Here is a 14,765-nt window from a genome sequence, read left to right on the forward strand (position 1 = left end):
TGGGGGGGGGGGGGGGGCACCCAGCCAGACCCCTACCTTTTCCTCACCTCCTGTGTCTGTGCCTGTTCCTCTTCTGCCTATTCCATGCAACCACCTGCCCACCCTGCTGCCTGCCCCTGGCCCGTTATCCCCCACTGCATGCCCTTCTGCGGCAGCTCTGGCTCCGGGAAAGTCGGCAGCGGTAGCAGTCCCAGCCTGGTCCAGCCAAGCAGAAGCAATGTCAGCAGCTCTGGCCCGGGCTGGGGCCAGAGCAGAAGGTAAAGTGGTGGAAGAAGGAAACATGGAGGAGTGGGAAGGCAGGCTGTATGTTCTTTCCTGTGCTCCTCCCTGCACTGACCTGTACACCATGGATTTCCCTTACATACCCCCACCATCACATGGGCTCCACCTCACATATCTTTCCCACTGGTCTCCCCCAGACACACTCCCCCACTGCAGTCTCCCTTGTTGCACACCCCTGCCCTACAGCACAAGCCACCTTACCCTGGGGCAGGCAGCTCCAGCTTCACTCAATGCTGAGGCCACAGCAGCTGCAGCCAGTCTTGGATCCAAGACAAATTCTGCCCCCCCACCCGATGTTGACTGGGGAAAGTAAATTCATCCTGGGTTTGGGTAAATGTTTAACAAGAGAGACATTCAGCTTCAACCAAGTTCCTGATAAATGTTGGTTTGTGTCACACAAAATGTAACAGTTTGAATAGTGATCAGAAAAAAACAGGTACTGTAGCTAGGGACTCAGATGAATATGGCAGACCTGTGTGAATACAGGCTCAATCATGGAAGATACTGAGAAACCACACCAAGTGAAATCAGTGGAAATGTAAGACACTCAGGTTGTCAAAGGCAGCTGTCAGAAAATTTGTAGAGTGCCTTCATGCACTGAATATGTTTCTAAGCCAGTAGTATTATTCCTTTGTTTTCATAAACAATCCCTCAAAATTACTTTTAAATTTATTTTGAAGGAGGAAAAAGCTGATGTATATTCCTTCAGTGATATTACTCTCTTATTTGTATGGCTCCTTAGCATTTAAGATCTGTCCTGATAATGAACGATTTAGTGGTCAGACTTGTCTTTGTTCAGCTTACTGGATGTTACATTTAATGCACTACCCAAAGATGATTTGAGTAGACACAGTCTTACCAGTAGAGAAAATGAGAACAGTGTTGTCCCAAAGGCCATAACTCTTTAGGGCTGCAGTGACGTTACCTACAGCTTCATCCATAACAGATACCATTCCTGCATAGTGACGCCTTTTCTCATCTTTAATGAAGTCATATTGTTTCATGTATTCCTCAGGAACCTGAAGAGGTTCATGAACAGTCTGAAGAGCAAGGTAGAGAAAGAGAGGCTGGAAAAGAAAAGTTATGTAAATTAGGTGACAGTACCCAAACAATACACGCAAAAATAGCAACAGTAAGCAGGTCCAGATCTAACAACCAACTGATCTTTTATTTTCCTTCTGATTTCTGTCTCGTAATTTCTAAGCATAAGGTATCTTCAGTTCTGGGAAAGGTTTTTGTTAGCCACTGAAAACTGAAAAATCAGTGACTCTTTTCCAATATACTGGTTGGGGTTTTGTTTTTTTTTGGGGGGGGGGGGGGGTTAGGGTTGTTTGTTTGTTTGTTTTATTAAATACACCAAAGTTAAAAACTATACAAATTCTCAAAAAGCAAAAAAAACACAACACAAGTCCTCCCAATAGGGTATCATATAGCTATGCATCTGCTAAGAAATCACACTATGAACACAAAACTTAAAAATGCTTAACATCAGCAAAACCTTTACATACAAACAAAATAAAATAACTCATAAACCAATTACAGCATCATATTTCCATAAACTAACATCAATTTTTTCAAGACCCCATCAGTCCCATATAATCACATATGTAGACCACAATTTTATCCCATCTCCATCAACCACCCTGTCACCATTTTCTTCCTCCATTTTTGCGTTAAACCCCAACCTCACCCAATTCCCATTGGCTCAACCAAGACTCCAACTAACATTTTTCCATTCCGTTATTACTTCCCCATCCTGACTCTCCCCACTTTCATGCCCCATATATCCCCTCATCTCATAATAACCCAATTGCAAACTTTCCCATACTGTCAAACACAAACCTTTAAAAACTAACGAACACATTACCTTCTATAGTGCCATCCTCATCCCCATCAAAAATACCCTAACCTCCAGTTCCTGAATTCACCCTTTCACCAATACATACATTACCCCCCATAAGAAATCCCTTCCCCCACAACCCAAGCCCCTCAAAAAAATTCCTACCCATCCCCACACCTTTCATGCATAAAAGCACTCCCAAAATATGTGGTGAATTGTTTCCTCCCTACAGCATAACTCCCTCGAACAGTTTGCCAACTGTACCAAACCCCACCAGTGTGGTCTCCCTCACCATTAGAACCCTCCTTACCGCCCTCCACGCTCATTCCCTGTGCTCCACCCTCCACCTTTTATCCACTACCCTTTTCCAATGTACTAGTAGCAAAACTATCTTGTTATAATCTTCCTGCTATTCTATCTACCCTCCTAGGCTAGGAACAGAAGTTACACATAAACTGGTTTAAGGGATCAGAAACTTGTTTAAACTCGTAACAGAACAGAAGTTCAGTGTACGTAAACCAGTTTCAATATGGCTGAAACTCGTTAAAGATAAAGCTGGTTGAATGTAGTATCAGACTTACCTGATTTGGGTCAAACCAGTTTATGAAACTTCTGTCCCAGACTCCTTCCTGGTTCAAGTTAAATCAGTCCCCCAGCATGCCAGCACGCTTTCCAGCCCTGGACTGGGCTATCCTGTGTGGTCTAGAGGGGGGCTACCACCAGGCAAACTCTGGCTGGGATTTGGGGCTAGGAAGCAGGGTTAAACCTCCCTTCCCTGGTTAAAACTCCCTTCCCCCAAGTACAGAGCTGCCTTGCTGCTAAACTTACTGGAAGTTACTGCTGGCTGCAACTGTGAATTACAAATCCCAGAGGCACCGGGAAGCAGGAAGAAGTGATGAGCAACCCTGAAGAGTCCTGCTTCTGTAATGCTGGACTGCAAATCCCAGAGACCTCGGGGCAGTAGGAAGAGGAAGTGCCAGAGAGACATGCTCTTGTGCCCCCTGGCTTCTGACCTGAGTCACTGCAGGGATGTGGCTGCATTTCCTGAATCAAAGGTAAATGTGTGCCCAGTTGTTTCTCAGTTTAATCTTTGCATCTTAGATTAACCTGCAAAAACTGAATTGATTCAGCCTCGGGCATTTTCACTGTCTGTTCTTAGCCCTACTCTCCTTTCAGAACCATATGCAACTCTGTTTCTATAAATGCATCTGCTCTTATTTGGACTACTGTGACATCACACAAGTCTGTAAATCATCAAAAGGCAAACTGTGAACAATCAGAACCCTCATCTCATTATATAAAATACAATTGTGTTTTATCTCCAAAATATCTATTACCAATGATATTTGCCATGAAAAGTTTCTTTACATTTTCCTGCTGTAATACACACCTACTACTTAGTTTAAGAGATTATTAAGAGACCAAACAGGCAACAGATCATTTCATTTCACTTCCACAGCTGTTTTTGCAACAGGATTTCATAGTTAAAATGTAGTTTCTTGACTAGTCAGTAATTCTTACCTATGATGAATTCTTTGTGCAAATTTTGTTAACAAATAAATCCAAAATGTTACAGCCTTTACTTATGATACATAAATGCATATGCAAAAGGGGAATCAAATTAAAGTCTATAATAGGAGAAGACTGGATTCTGAAAGTCTTCCTGTAATCTAATTTAAATAAAACTTCAAGATTGCTTTTTATAATATGCAATCTATTTTACAGTTAAGCACAGTGCTTCCTACAAAGAAAGGATATTCTAAAGAAGAAAGCATTCCTTAGCTATTAAGTCTATTTGAATGCCTTACAAAGGGAGAAGATGCTCCCTTTATATGAAGTAGAGGCCTATTAATAATTTTCCTCTAGCAGAAGTTAAGTTCTTTTTTCCCCATTAATCTAGTCTTCTGCTACATTACGTTTCTCTTCTACAAGTCTTTTTAAAGTCTTTCACAAACTATGGTATATGACAATATCAATGTTGAACTTTCTCAGATATCCCAATGCAGTACCATCCATTTCTATCTGCAGCACTTACCTAACTATATACTTTTCTGATCTAGATCTCTTGTAACAGATCAACTGCTCTTTTACAAAGCATTGCTATTATAGAAGTTCTTGGTCTATATTCATTGTCTTATTTAAACCATACCTTTTATTTTCCATGAAAACAAGCAAAAGACCACTTACTTGGATACTAGTGTGAAGAACCTAGATGCACAGCTACCTGTCAATATGACCCTGTATCTTCTACAGATTAATACTGCATCAATATTGTTATAATCAAAAAAGTTGCCCATTGTACCTTTTCAGTTTTATGGCTGGCAATAAGATCAATAGCTCTTTCTGTAAATACATGAGCAGAGTACTTGTTTTTAAATTCAACTGCGACTTCTTCTCCATCTCGAAAATCAAGGGCACAGCGTGTTACATTCTTTGCACTGATGAATACACAATGCTCATGAGAATAATAATCTTCACTTCCAAGAAGATAGCCTATAGCAGGAAAATAAAATAAAGTGATCAGATCAACATAATACTACAAAGAAGTAAATAGTTAAAATATGCTCAGAAGGTCCTAGGAAGTGAACCAGGTCCCACAATCCAGAGGAAAACAAACTCCTACAATCCTAGCCACTCTGACCTTTTCTGACTTCACATTTAGTAACCTGTTTGGCCCTCAGCTGAAAAGCTACACCCCTCTAGTCATGCATCAGTAAGGTTTCTAGGTACCAGTACACTCCAGTCAATGTGCACAATGTGTCTAAAACTTCACACCTCTGGATAACTAGAAAGCTTCTTCTAATTCCTAATTAAAATTTATTCATAACCTGCCTATAGCCATGTGATCTTATGTCAGTGTTATATTTTTAACATAAGCAGCATTTCTTCCTCTGCAATTTTCACCTTAAAGATATATTTAAGAAAAAAAAAAAAAATCAATCATTTCTCTCCAGATCTTTATTTTACTATGCTAAACAAGTCAAGCTCCTACAGTGTTCTTTCACTGGATAAGTTCTCCCTTCCCTCAACCATGTTCCAGTTTGTACTTGTGTGATGGCCAAAACCAAAGAAATTAATAAGCAATAAATATGTGCTTCTTGGAGGCATTTGGAACTTTTGTCTAATATGAAGCTTGTATTTTTATAACCCGCAAATGTAACTTGTAACTGTTTGGGGAACTGACTAGGCCTCAAAGACAAAGCTACAGCTGTGAAATTAGCTGACCTAATAGTTCTTTCTCGCTCAGAATTTAGCCTTGATGATGATAAAAACTGGATTCAACTGCCTAGCTTGTCCTTTCTTGAAATGTACTGGATCTCTCAAAAAAGCATAGTCAGAGAGTTTTGAAGGGGCTCGATTTAGGCGGGGTAATTTCAAACCTGAAGATGCTGTGTTGCAATTTGCTTATTGGATAAACCCAAGCTTGGGCAGTAACTTATTATAATAATTTCTAACACCTTTTAACCCCAAAGGATAACAGCTATAAAGCAATATTATGAATGGCTACGCAACTAAAAAATTAGCGTAATTAGAATATAAAAGAACACACGTCATAGTAACCCTCGGGAAGGACGGAACAGAAGGGTCATTGCTGTCCCATACCCCCACGGATCTCTCTTACTCCCTGTGAGAGCGAGGACCAGATCCTGACTGAGGGGCTTCCACTGGTTCTCCTTCGGGCAGCCCAGTGGCTAATAAAGTTGCAGTGCTCAGTCAGTCTGCAACTAAACTGATATACTCACAGTGCCCAGCTAGCCTGTGACATACCGGTTTCAATTTAAGTTAATTTATTTTGAACACTGATGACTAAAACCATACACAGCATTCTAAAGGGGGTCTTACCAATGCCTTGAACAGTGCTAACAGTAACTCCTTGTCAATATCCCACCTAAAACACCTTAAAATAACTTTCACTAATGCACCACACTGCTGGCTTTTGGTCATCCTATGGTCAAATATATTTAGACCCCTCTCTTCATCAAGTTATCTCCAATCTATAAGCCCTCATATGACTGTCCAAGTCCTTGTTTTAGGCCAGGAAGCATATGACTACACTTCATATTATTAATCTTCATATAACTTCAGTTCTGGGTGCCACCATTCAAAAGAGACATGGAGAATCTTGAGAGAGTCCAGAGAAGGGCCACATGAATGATTAAGGACCTGGAAGACAAACTTTATGAGGAAAGACAAAGGATCTGGAACTGTTCAGCCTGGGGAAGAAAAGACTGAGGGGGGGGACCTGGTGGCCATCTATAAGTATGTAAGGGATAAATATCAGGAGCTGGGAAAAAAACTGTTTACTAGGGTGCCCCAGGTGAAGACAAGGAACAATGGCCATAAGCTGTTAGAGGATGGTTTTAGGTTGAATGTAAGGAAGAACTTCTTTACAGCAAGGATGACCAGAATCCGAAATAGACTTCCCAAAGAGATGGTACAATCCCCAACATAGAAAGTCTTCAAGAGAAGACTGGACAGACACTTTGCTGGGATCATTTGATCTCAGCAGTATTCCTGCCCAGAGCGGGGGGGGTTGGACTCGAGCTTTCAAGGCCCTCTCCAGCCCTTAATTTCTATGAAGTCTATGAACCACTCCACAAAATAACTCAAGTCACGTTGTATAATAATTCAGACCTCTTCCATTTTGGCAATACTCCCACTTAATGTCATCTACAAATTTCACGAGGACACCTCTGGTTCCTGCACCAAGATTGCTCATAAAGATGTTAAACAGGAAAGGTCTTACAACAGACCCCTGGGGAATACCATTAATATCAGACCAGAAGCAGTTAAGTCACCTTTCAGGATAACATACTGTAGTCTCCTTTTGAGGTAATTCCTTTTCCACTTCATTACTGAAGTACAGGTGTTCCAAGATCATAAGTGATATTGAAGTCAAGCTAACATGGGTCTGTAGTTTCTTGGGCCACTCTCTCTCACTTTTTGGAAGACAGACACCATATTTGCTATTCTCTAGTCATATGGTACTATCCCTAAGTTGACACGTTTTCTGAAGATTCATGCTGCAGGGAGGTACTATTTCACGTGCCAGCTTTTTCTATATTCTGGAACAGTTCTTTCAAGCCCACACAATTTTGTGACAATAAACAATTTAAGTTTGGCATCCACCTTAAATATGTTAATTTCCATATGCAGGCAAGCTTCATTGGGTAGATGTGATATCTTTTATTAGACCAACTGAGAAGCTGGAAAAAAGTTCTTTGCAAGCTTTTGGGCACAAGCATCCTTCTTTAGGCATAGGGAGTCTCTGCCGTTCTGAGATCTCCAAGGAATGAAAGAAGCTAAAAGTGTGAAGGATGTCAGTTAGAATGTAAATAGGTGGAAATTAGGAAAACAATGGGGAAAAAAGGGAAGTGGGGGGAACAGGGGGAAATAATGCAAAGGTAAGTAAGAGACACTCTACTGTAGTTGAGTTCTCCAAGGTAGAAAAGAGGCAGTCTGTGAAAAAATAAATGGCTAGAAATTAGGAGGACAAAGGATAGAAAAGGAAGGGAGGGGAAGAAAAGAAGTGTAAATGGTAAGGTCAGACAGATTGTAACGTGTCATAAATCCAATGTTTATATCGAGTCCATGATTTTTTTTATTTAGTAGTTTTATGAAGTGAAATTTGTAGGTTCGTCTACAAAAGGTGTTTTGTAAGTTCCCTTTGAGGATTGGAGCTGAGAGATCAGAGGGAGTGACTGTCTTGTGGGAAGTGTGCACCCACAGGTAATTGGATATTTTTGTCTTCGATGGATTTTTGGTGTGTGGTCATTATGATGCGCAGCTGTTGTTTGGTTTTTCCTACATATTTTCCATCAGGGAATTTGGTGCACTGGGTGAGATGTAAGATCCAAGAATGGTGATGGTTCTGTTGTGGGGTGTGGTTATTGTGGGAGTGGGGGAGATGTGTTGGCAGGTTTTGCATTTCTTGTCCTGGCATGGTCTGGATCCATTTGGCATGGTTTGGGCCACAGGGAGTTTGCTTCTGGTGATAAGGTTAGCAAGATTTGGTGCTTGTTTAAAGGCTAGGATGATTGGTTCTGGAAAGATCTCTTTAAGAATTGGGTCTTCTTCTAGCACGAGTTCCAGTTGTGTAAGGATTTTCCATGTAGATTCCAGGAAAGGTGGTACGTCATAACTAATGGCATGTGATTCGTAGGGATTTTCTTTTTGTACTGCAGCAAATCTTCACATGGTATCCAGGTGTCTCTTTCAAAAGTATGATCTCTCTCTCTTAAGGAGTATCCTTGTTGGGTGAAGGCCCTTTTGAGATTTGTGAGGTGGTGATCACATATCTATGCCACTTGATACCTAACCATTATCATAAATTACATCATAATCTTCACTGAAGACTGAGGCATTATTTGGACTTATCTAGGTTATACTTGATCTTCATTGAGTTATCAAGTTATAGTATTCCCACTTCTTCTCTCCTGCTTCTCAATTTATACTGAAGAGGTTTTTGTTATTATATCCTTAAGAAACAAAATCTACGTTGGTCACACTCTTATTATTCCTATATTCTGTGACTACAGAAAGATACCGCACCTTCCCAATCAATCTCTACTAGACCCTCCGCTTATTTTCAATAGCTAGTTTCCAAAGCTGGTTCATCCAGATAAGCAGCAACCCTTCCTTACCAATTTCTTTCTGCTGCAGAGGCAGAGTCCCAGTAACATTTGAATTTTTGCTTCCAAAACAATCCTGGGCCACTTCTACATTTGCCTTTCAAATCATGCAGACCTCATCAATCATTGCGTTAGTTTCTCAAAATTAGCACCTTTGAAGTCCAAACCCATTGTTATAGACTTATTCTTTTCTGTCCTGCAATTTAAATTGAAGTGAATCAACTCATGATCACTTAATATATGACTTGTTTCATAACCAGTTCTTCTATAGTCTTCATTATTTGCCAAGACTAGGACTAAGATAGCTCTACCTCTTTTTGGTACAGGAAATCAATGATAGATTTTTCTCTAAGTTATCTCTTACAAAAATATCCAAATCTTCCCATTATAGGTAGCATTTGCTATCCAGTCTCCTACAATAACACTAATTTCCACTATTACTAAATTCTCTCAAAACATTAGATCTCTTAGACATAACCTTTTTCCAAGTCTGAAGCTTGGAATCTATAACAATTGCCCAGCACAATCCCTTTCAGGCCTATTTTATTATTCCCAATTATTGTGATTTTAACTTATTGTTTTGTCTAGGCCATCACATTTTATTTTCTTGAAATCTATCACTTCACTAATAAGCAGTGCTACCCCATCACCTTCTTATTTCTGTCCTTCCTAAAGTGTATGTATGTTTTAATGCCTGTTTCCCAATAATAGCTTCTGTTCCACCATTTTTCCAGTATTCCTATTGTGTAGATTTTTGTGTCCCATACTAGAAACTCCAGTTTCTCGGCTTTATTATTCAGACTCCTTAAATTGATACACAGATATTTTAGCTGTTTCCATCTTTCCTGCTTGGCCACTTCTTCATTTACCCATTTACTCCCCTGCTATGCGTTTATTTCCATCATGGAGATTTTGCAAGTTTCTTGCAACCTTCTCTCCTGAGTTCCTACTTTAAGATTCTCCTTACCAGTCAGCCAATATTCTGAGATTGAGATTATCCCTCACCTACTTAAGTGGAACCCATCCCTGTCCATGAAAATCTGCAATAGTCAAACTTCCCAACCCTTGAGCCATCTGATTATCTTCATTCATTTTTTGCCTGCCTTCTCCCAGGACAAAAAGAATCTTGCCAAAGATCACTTGAGCTTCTATATCTTGACACATTTTCCAGTCTAGCTTAATCTTCTTTATCCTTGTATGAGCATCTGTTTACATCACTGATTCTTAGCTAAAGAACAATTAACAGATGCCTGCCTGCTACCATCAGAATCCTTTGCAACCTCAGTTCTATGTTCCCCATCTTTGCTCCTCGTTGATAACATATCCTTATTTGCCAGTTCATTCCTTATGGCCTGTGTAATCTTCTTAAAAGCAAATCTACAACTATATAAGTATATATTTTCCTGCTGTTTACATCATACTCTGATCTTTTACCTCTAGCTCCTTCTTCTGTTTGCAAATCTTCTATGGATACCCCTCGTTTTTCTTTCTTTCTCTTTCTCATTTTTTTCTGAAGATCATCTTTTCTACTAAGTGCCAGAGGCCTCTCATCTGTACACACAGCTTCACTTCACCTTTCTTCCATCTGTGACAGGAGTATCTCTACTGAAGCCTTTCTACTGGTGGCTCCACCCTCCTGTTATGGGCCAACTGCCTGCTTACTCACCTGCCATGCCTTGATCTTAATTTATTAATTGACTGATGTAATTAGCGGGAGGCTGCCCACTTTATGCACCCCAGTGCCAGAGGGCACTATCTGTGGCTCCTTTTCCATCCCTACACCGCAGCCCAAGCCTCACAGATGGTACTAACGTGGTCCTTGCCTTCTCTCTCTGGGGCTCCTTGCTGCTCCCCTTTACTCTGGGGCTGGGCCCAATGCACCCCAAACGCTGCGCCCTCTCTGGCACCAGGATCCCCATGCTACCGTGGAGTCCCTATGAGGCCTCCTCCAACCCCTAATAGCCTTACCCGGTCCTCCCGTTAAAACAGTAAACACAAAAACACAAAGCCCCTGGGCTATAACATAAAAAAGCTAGACCATCCAGCCAAACAACATTCAATCCCTACCAGGAAAAACACTCCAATGCCAGCAGCGACCAGGGAACGCTCACACAGTCAGAGTTCTCCCCTCTGTCTGTAGTAGCCGAGCTCCTCCTCCCTCGGTCGCCAGATGGGAACTGGCCTCCTGCCTGGACTTATATGGGCCAGGACCCGCCCCTTCCTGTCAGCTGGTCTCACTGGTTGCCCTAGCAACCTGCACCTGTGACTCTGGCTGCCCTGGTGACTGGCAGCTGAGCTTCCCCCTTCTTGCCACTAGGGGTCTCTCCTGAGCTGTTCTTCTGCTCTCAGGCACAGGGCACCTGAGTGCTCTGCAACACCATCACAGGCTCAAAATCATATTTGAACTCTGTCATTGTCATCTGGTCAAACCCAGATCTCTGGAACCCAGACAACTAATGATGGTATTTGTGGTTATGGCAAAACAAGACCCTAGTGCAACCCTCCCATCATCATTTTGTATGGCAACAGTTCCCAATCTGTGGTATGGGTACCACCAGTGGTATACAGACTGCCTGTTACTGGTATGCATTAACAGATTTTTTATAATTACTTTATATGACAAAAATTTGCTGGTGGTACTTAAGGTTGAACTGAAAAATTTGCTGGTGGTACTTAAGGTGGTATTGTTTTAAATTGGTGGTGCACATTCTGTCAGAGTTTGGGAGCTGCTGTTGTACAGCACTATTTATCTTAGACAGGCCCAGTTTATAAGTTATTCAGCAAACACCAAGAAGACAAGTTCAACATACTCACAAAAGAACAGATTGCTGACAACTCAGCAGCAGAAAGATAATTCACTTGTCTGGATGGTCAACTGGGCAAGGTTACTGGATGAGGAAATTGCATAATCATCAAAATTGTAAACACCACTTGGAACCTAAAAAGTAACACAACACTCAGAAAGACTATGACTCTACTAGTGAATTTCCCATCATGACAAGGGGAATAATGACAAGGGGGCAGGGATGGAAGCCTGCTAACACTAACCGTAACACCCCCCCCTGCCAAATGTGCCGCTGCCTCCCAGGAGCAGGGGGAAGGGAGGGAGCTTGCCCTGCTATCCCCTCCATCTCCCTCTGCCAGCACCCCATGCCGCCGCCGCCTCCAAGAAGCAGAGCTGGTGGGGGCATGGCCAGTGCTTCTGGCCTCACTGCCCCGCTCTGTCCCCTCTGTCCTTGCCATCATAGCAGTGCTCCACCACGCTGCTGCCACCTCCTGTCCATAATGCTCTTGGAGCACTCCGATTGGTTGTTTCAGTAACTAATCAGAATGCTCCAAGAGCACTATAGACAGATGGACTAAGCCCTCTATCATATTAGAATTATTAAAGTGGTCTAACATATGCCCTCTAAAGTTTTGGGTGCTTCCAAAAGGTCAGGGAATCAAGAAATTAAGGAAAATACAGGCATAATACAACAAACCTTTAAGTAAGCTGAACTGCTTAAAAAAAGAAAAAAAGAAAATGTGAAGGGTGTGTCAGAGATCTATTTACAGAGATTTATTTACTTAAATAAAATATTATCAAAATACAATAAGAATAAAGAAAAGATGTGGTGGCCCAACATCAAGCTGGAGCAAACGTCTAGAAGAACAAAGGCAATACTTTCAGGCACAAGTGGTAGCGATGTATGACTCATTGTAGGTAGGATCTCTCTGGGCTTAACTGAGCTCACTGATCTCATTTCTGGGCTTAACTGATCTCATTAACCACAACCCATTCACCAGGGAAGATCTAAAACAAGCTGCAGGACAACTAAAAAAGTTCCACAGCACTGACTCCAAACTGAGGACCGAAGTACTGAGCCAGCGCAACAAACTTTCTCTTTGATATGAGTAACAAAACTAAGATTCATGGAACAGCTCTCAACCAGGGGTTTATTGGCCTGATAACCTGATTTTATTTCTTGGAGATGAGGACAAAATATGAACAATTATTGTGACAAAATATGAACAATTGTTGTGACACGTCTTCTGTAATTAACATTGAAAAATCTTAAGCAGATTGCTGTTAAACAGGATCAAAGCCTTTATTCCCCTGTTAAGAACCAAATAAACTGGATTTTTTAAGTGGAGAAGCATGTCAGAGCTCATACACTATGCAAGGTGACTATTCAAAGATGCTCAAGACAAACAGCTATTTTAGATGGCAATTTTTGCCAGGTTCTCAAAAGCACTGAACTCTGCTGACCTCAGATGGCTTTTTGAAGTTCTCCAAATAATAGGATTCCAAAACCCATAACTGCAACTGTCAAGATACCTTATGACAGAGGTCCTCAACCTTTTCAGCATCAGGACACCCTCAACAACATTTCTGAATGTGGTAGCATTTGCAGTTAAGAACCGCTGTTGTGTTCAGCTTACCTAAATGGTTTCTTAACCGCATGCTTTTGCCTCCGGGTGAAATGGCCCCCCATATCTTGTATGCAGCCAGCCTGGGAAGGGCTGCAGCATCTGTGTGGCTCCTCCTGCATTAGGACTCTCCAATAACCCAAAAGCAGGAAGGAGAGCTGGCTTGTGCTGCAGGAACATGCATACCATGGTGTCCTGGTTCAGAACCACTGCCTTATGAGAATTCAAATCCTGGTATGATAACTGCCAATTCAACCACCCAACAGGTTCCTGTGACCACAGGTGTACTGCAGGGCAATGCCCATCCCTGTCCTTGACTTGCTGTGGTCACAGATTGTGTTAGCAGTGCTCAACATTTTTTTTATTTATTTATTTTTTTTACAAAAAGGGCCAAACCTTACGATCAGGAACAGGCCGAGAGCTACACAGAAAAGCTTTGCTGGAGCTCCACGTGGACAGCAAGCTCTCCGAGTTCAGACCAGTTGACACGGTAGGCTGTGGCCAGAGCCACATGGCTCCAGAGGCCAGGGGCTGAACCTTGCCACTGCTCATCCCCTTTTCCCCCCTACCACTGCTCACTGCCATGTTTTTGTTCCTGCTGCTCCAGCAGCAGGAGAAAAGGAGGGGACGAGTAACAGAAGTGTTCACCCCCTGGGCTCTAGACCTTTGAGAAAGCAGTTCTATCAAAATCTTAAATCCAGACTTTATGCTCCTGTACCAGCAAAAATTATCTGCTTTGTGAAAAACTGTGACCAATGGCAAGAGATTGTCACCCAGATTACAAAGTCCTGTCTGCCAATAATAGTCACAGTGACAAATACTGAGGCTAATGATGTCCAAACTGCCTGTGTCCCCCCTCAGAAAAAAAAATAATCACCAAGAGTTTGTCTAATATAATCTTCCTTAACATTTCTTACCTCTATACTTACTTAATGCTACTAAAGTATAAGAGTCTTTTTGTTTCAAAATAAACAAACTCAGAAAATTTTTAGTTAAACAGTTCAACTCTAAATATGAATTGGCATATAAATCATTAATCAAAACAAAACAATAAATTCAAAACATTAACAGTAAAATGATGGACATTTAGCACAGTCAACATAGCTACTAAGAATTTCTGCTATGGTTTTATAAATTGGATTTGTCATTTCAGAATGCTTATCTATACAGTGACTGAAATAATCATCTCTACATTCACAGAATGAGACCTGATGCAGAAATGTTATTCAGGTAAACAATATGGTAATTTCTGATCCGTTGCTGACACCAACTGGTCAAAGAGACAAACTGGTGTTTACAGAATAATATAGAGCTCTCAAGGAAAATTAACTATACCAAAATTAGGCTCTTTCCTGTACATTCTGCTTTTACCAAAAGTCTACCTTTCTAACTTTTGGGCAACTTCATACCAATTTCTCTGCCTTCTGACTCCTCAAAAACTTCATAACTTCAACAAGCACCATCGCTACATCAATTTCAAGGGAGCAGGCAGAGTCCATTCAAAATTTATGACCCTGCACAATATGCACTTGTCTTAGTCCACTTCATTTAAAACTAATAAGAATGTCAGAAACCTGATTTGACCCCAAATCAAACAGCTT

The 14,765-nt window shown here is 41.3% G+C and overlaps 1 protein-coding gene across 1 annotated transcript in view; it reads right to left on the reverse strand.

Moving 5' to 3' along the window:
- The window catches only part of ARSB (arylsulfatase B), a 200,904-nt gene that overhangs the window by 173,862 nt on the left and 12,277 nt on the right, over positions 1 to 14,765 (reverse strand). The window contains exons 3-4 of the mRNA XM_019517735.1: positions 4,425 to 4,615; positions 1,142 to 1,349 (exon numbers count right to left, since the gene is read on the reverse strand). Of these exons, the coding sequence (XP_019373280.1) occupies positions 1,142 to 1,349; positions 4,425 to 4,615 (399 nt within the window). The remainder of the gene's footprint in view (positions 1 to 1,141; positions 1,350 to 4,424; positions 4,616 to 14,765) is intronic.

The sequence above is a fragment of the Gavialis gangeticus genome, unplaced genomic scaffold, assembly GCF_001723915.1.
Source record: "Gavialis gangeticus isolate Ggan-Ray unplaced genomic scaffold, GavGan_comp1, whole genome shotgun sequence".
Lineage (NCBI taxonomy): Eukaryota > Metazoa > Chordata > Crocodylia > Gavialidae > Gavialis > Gavialis gangeticus.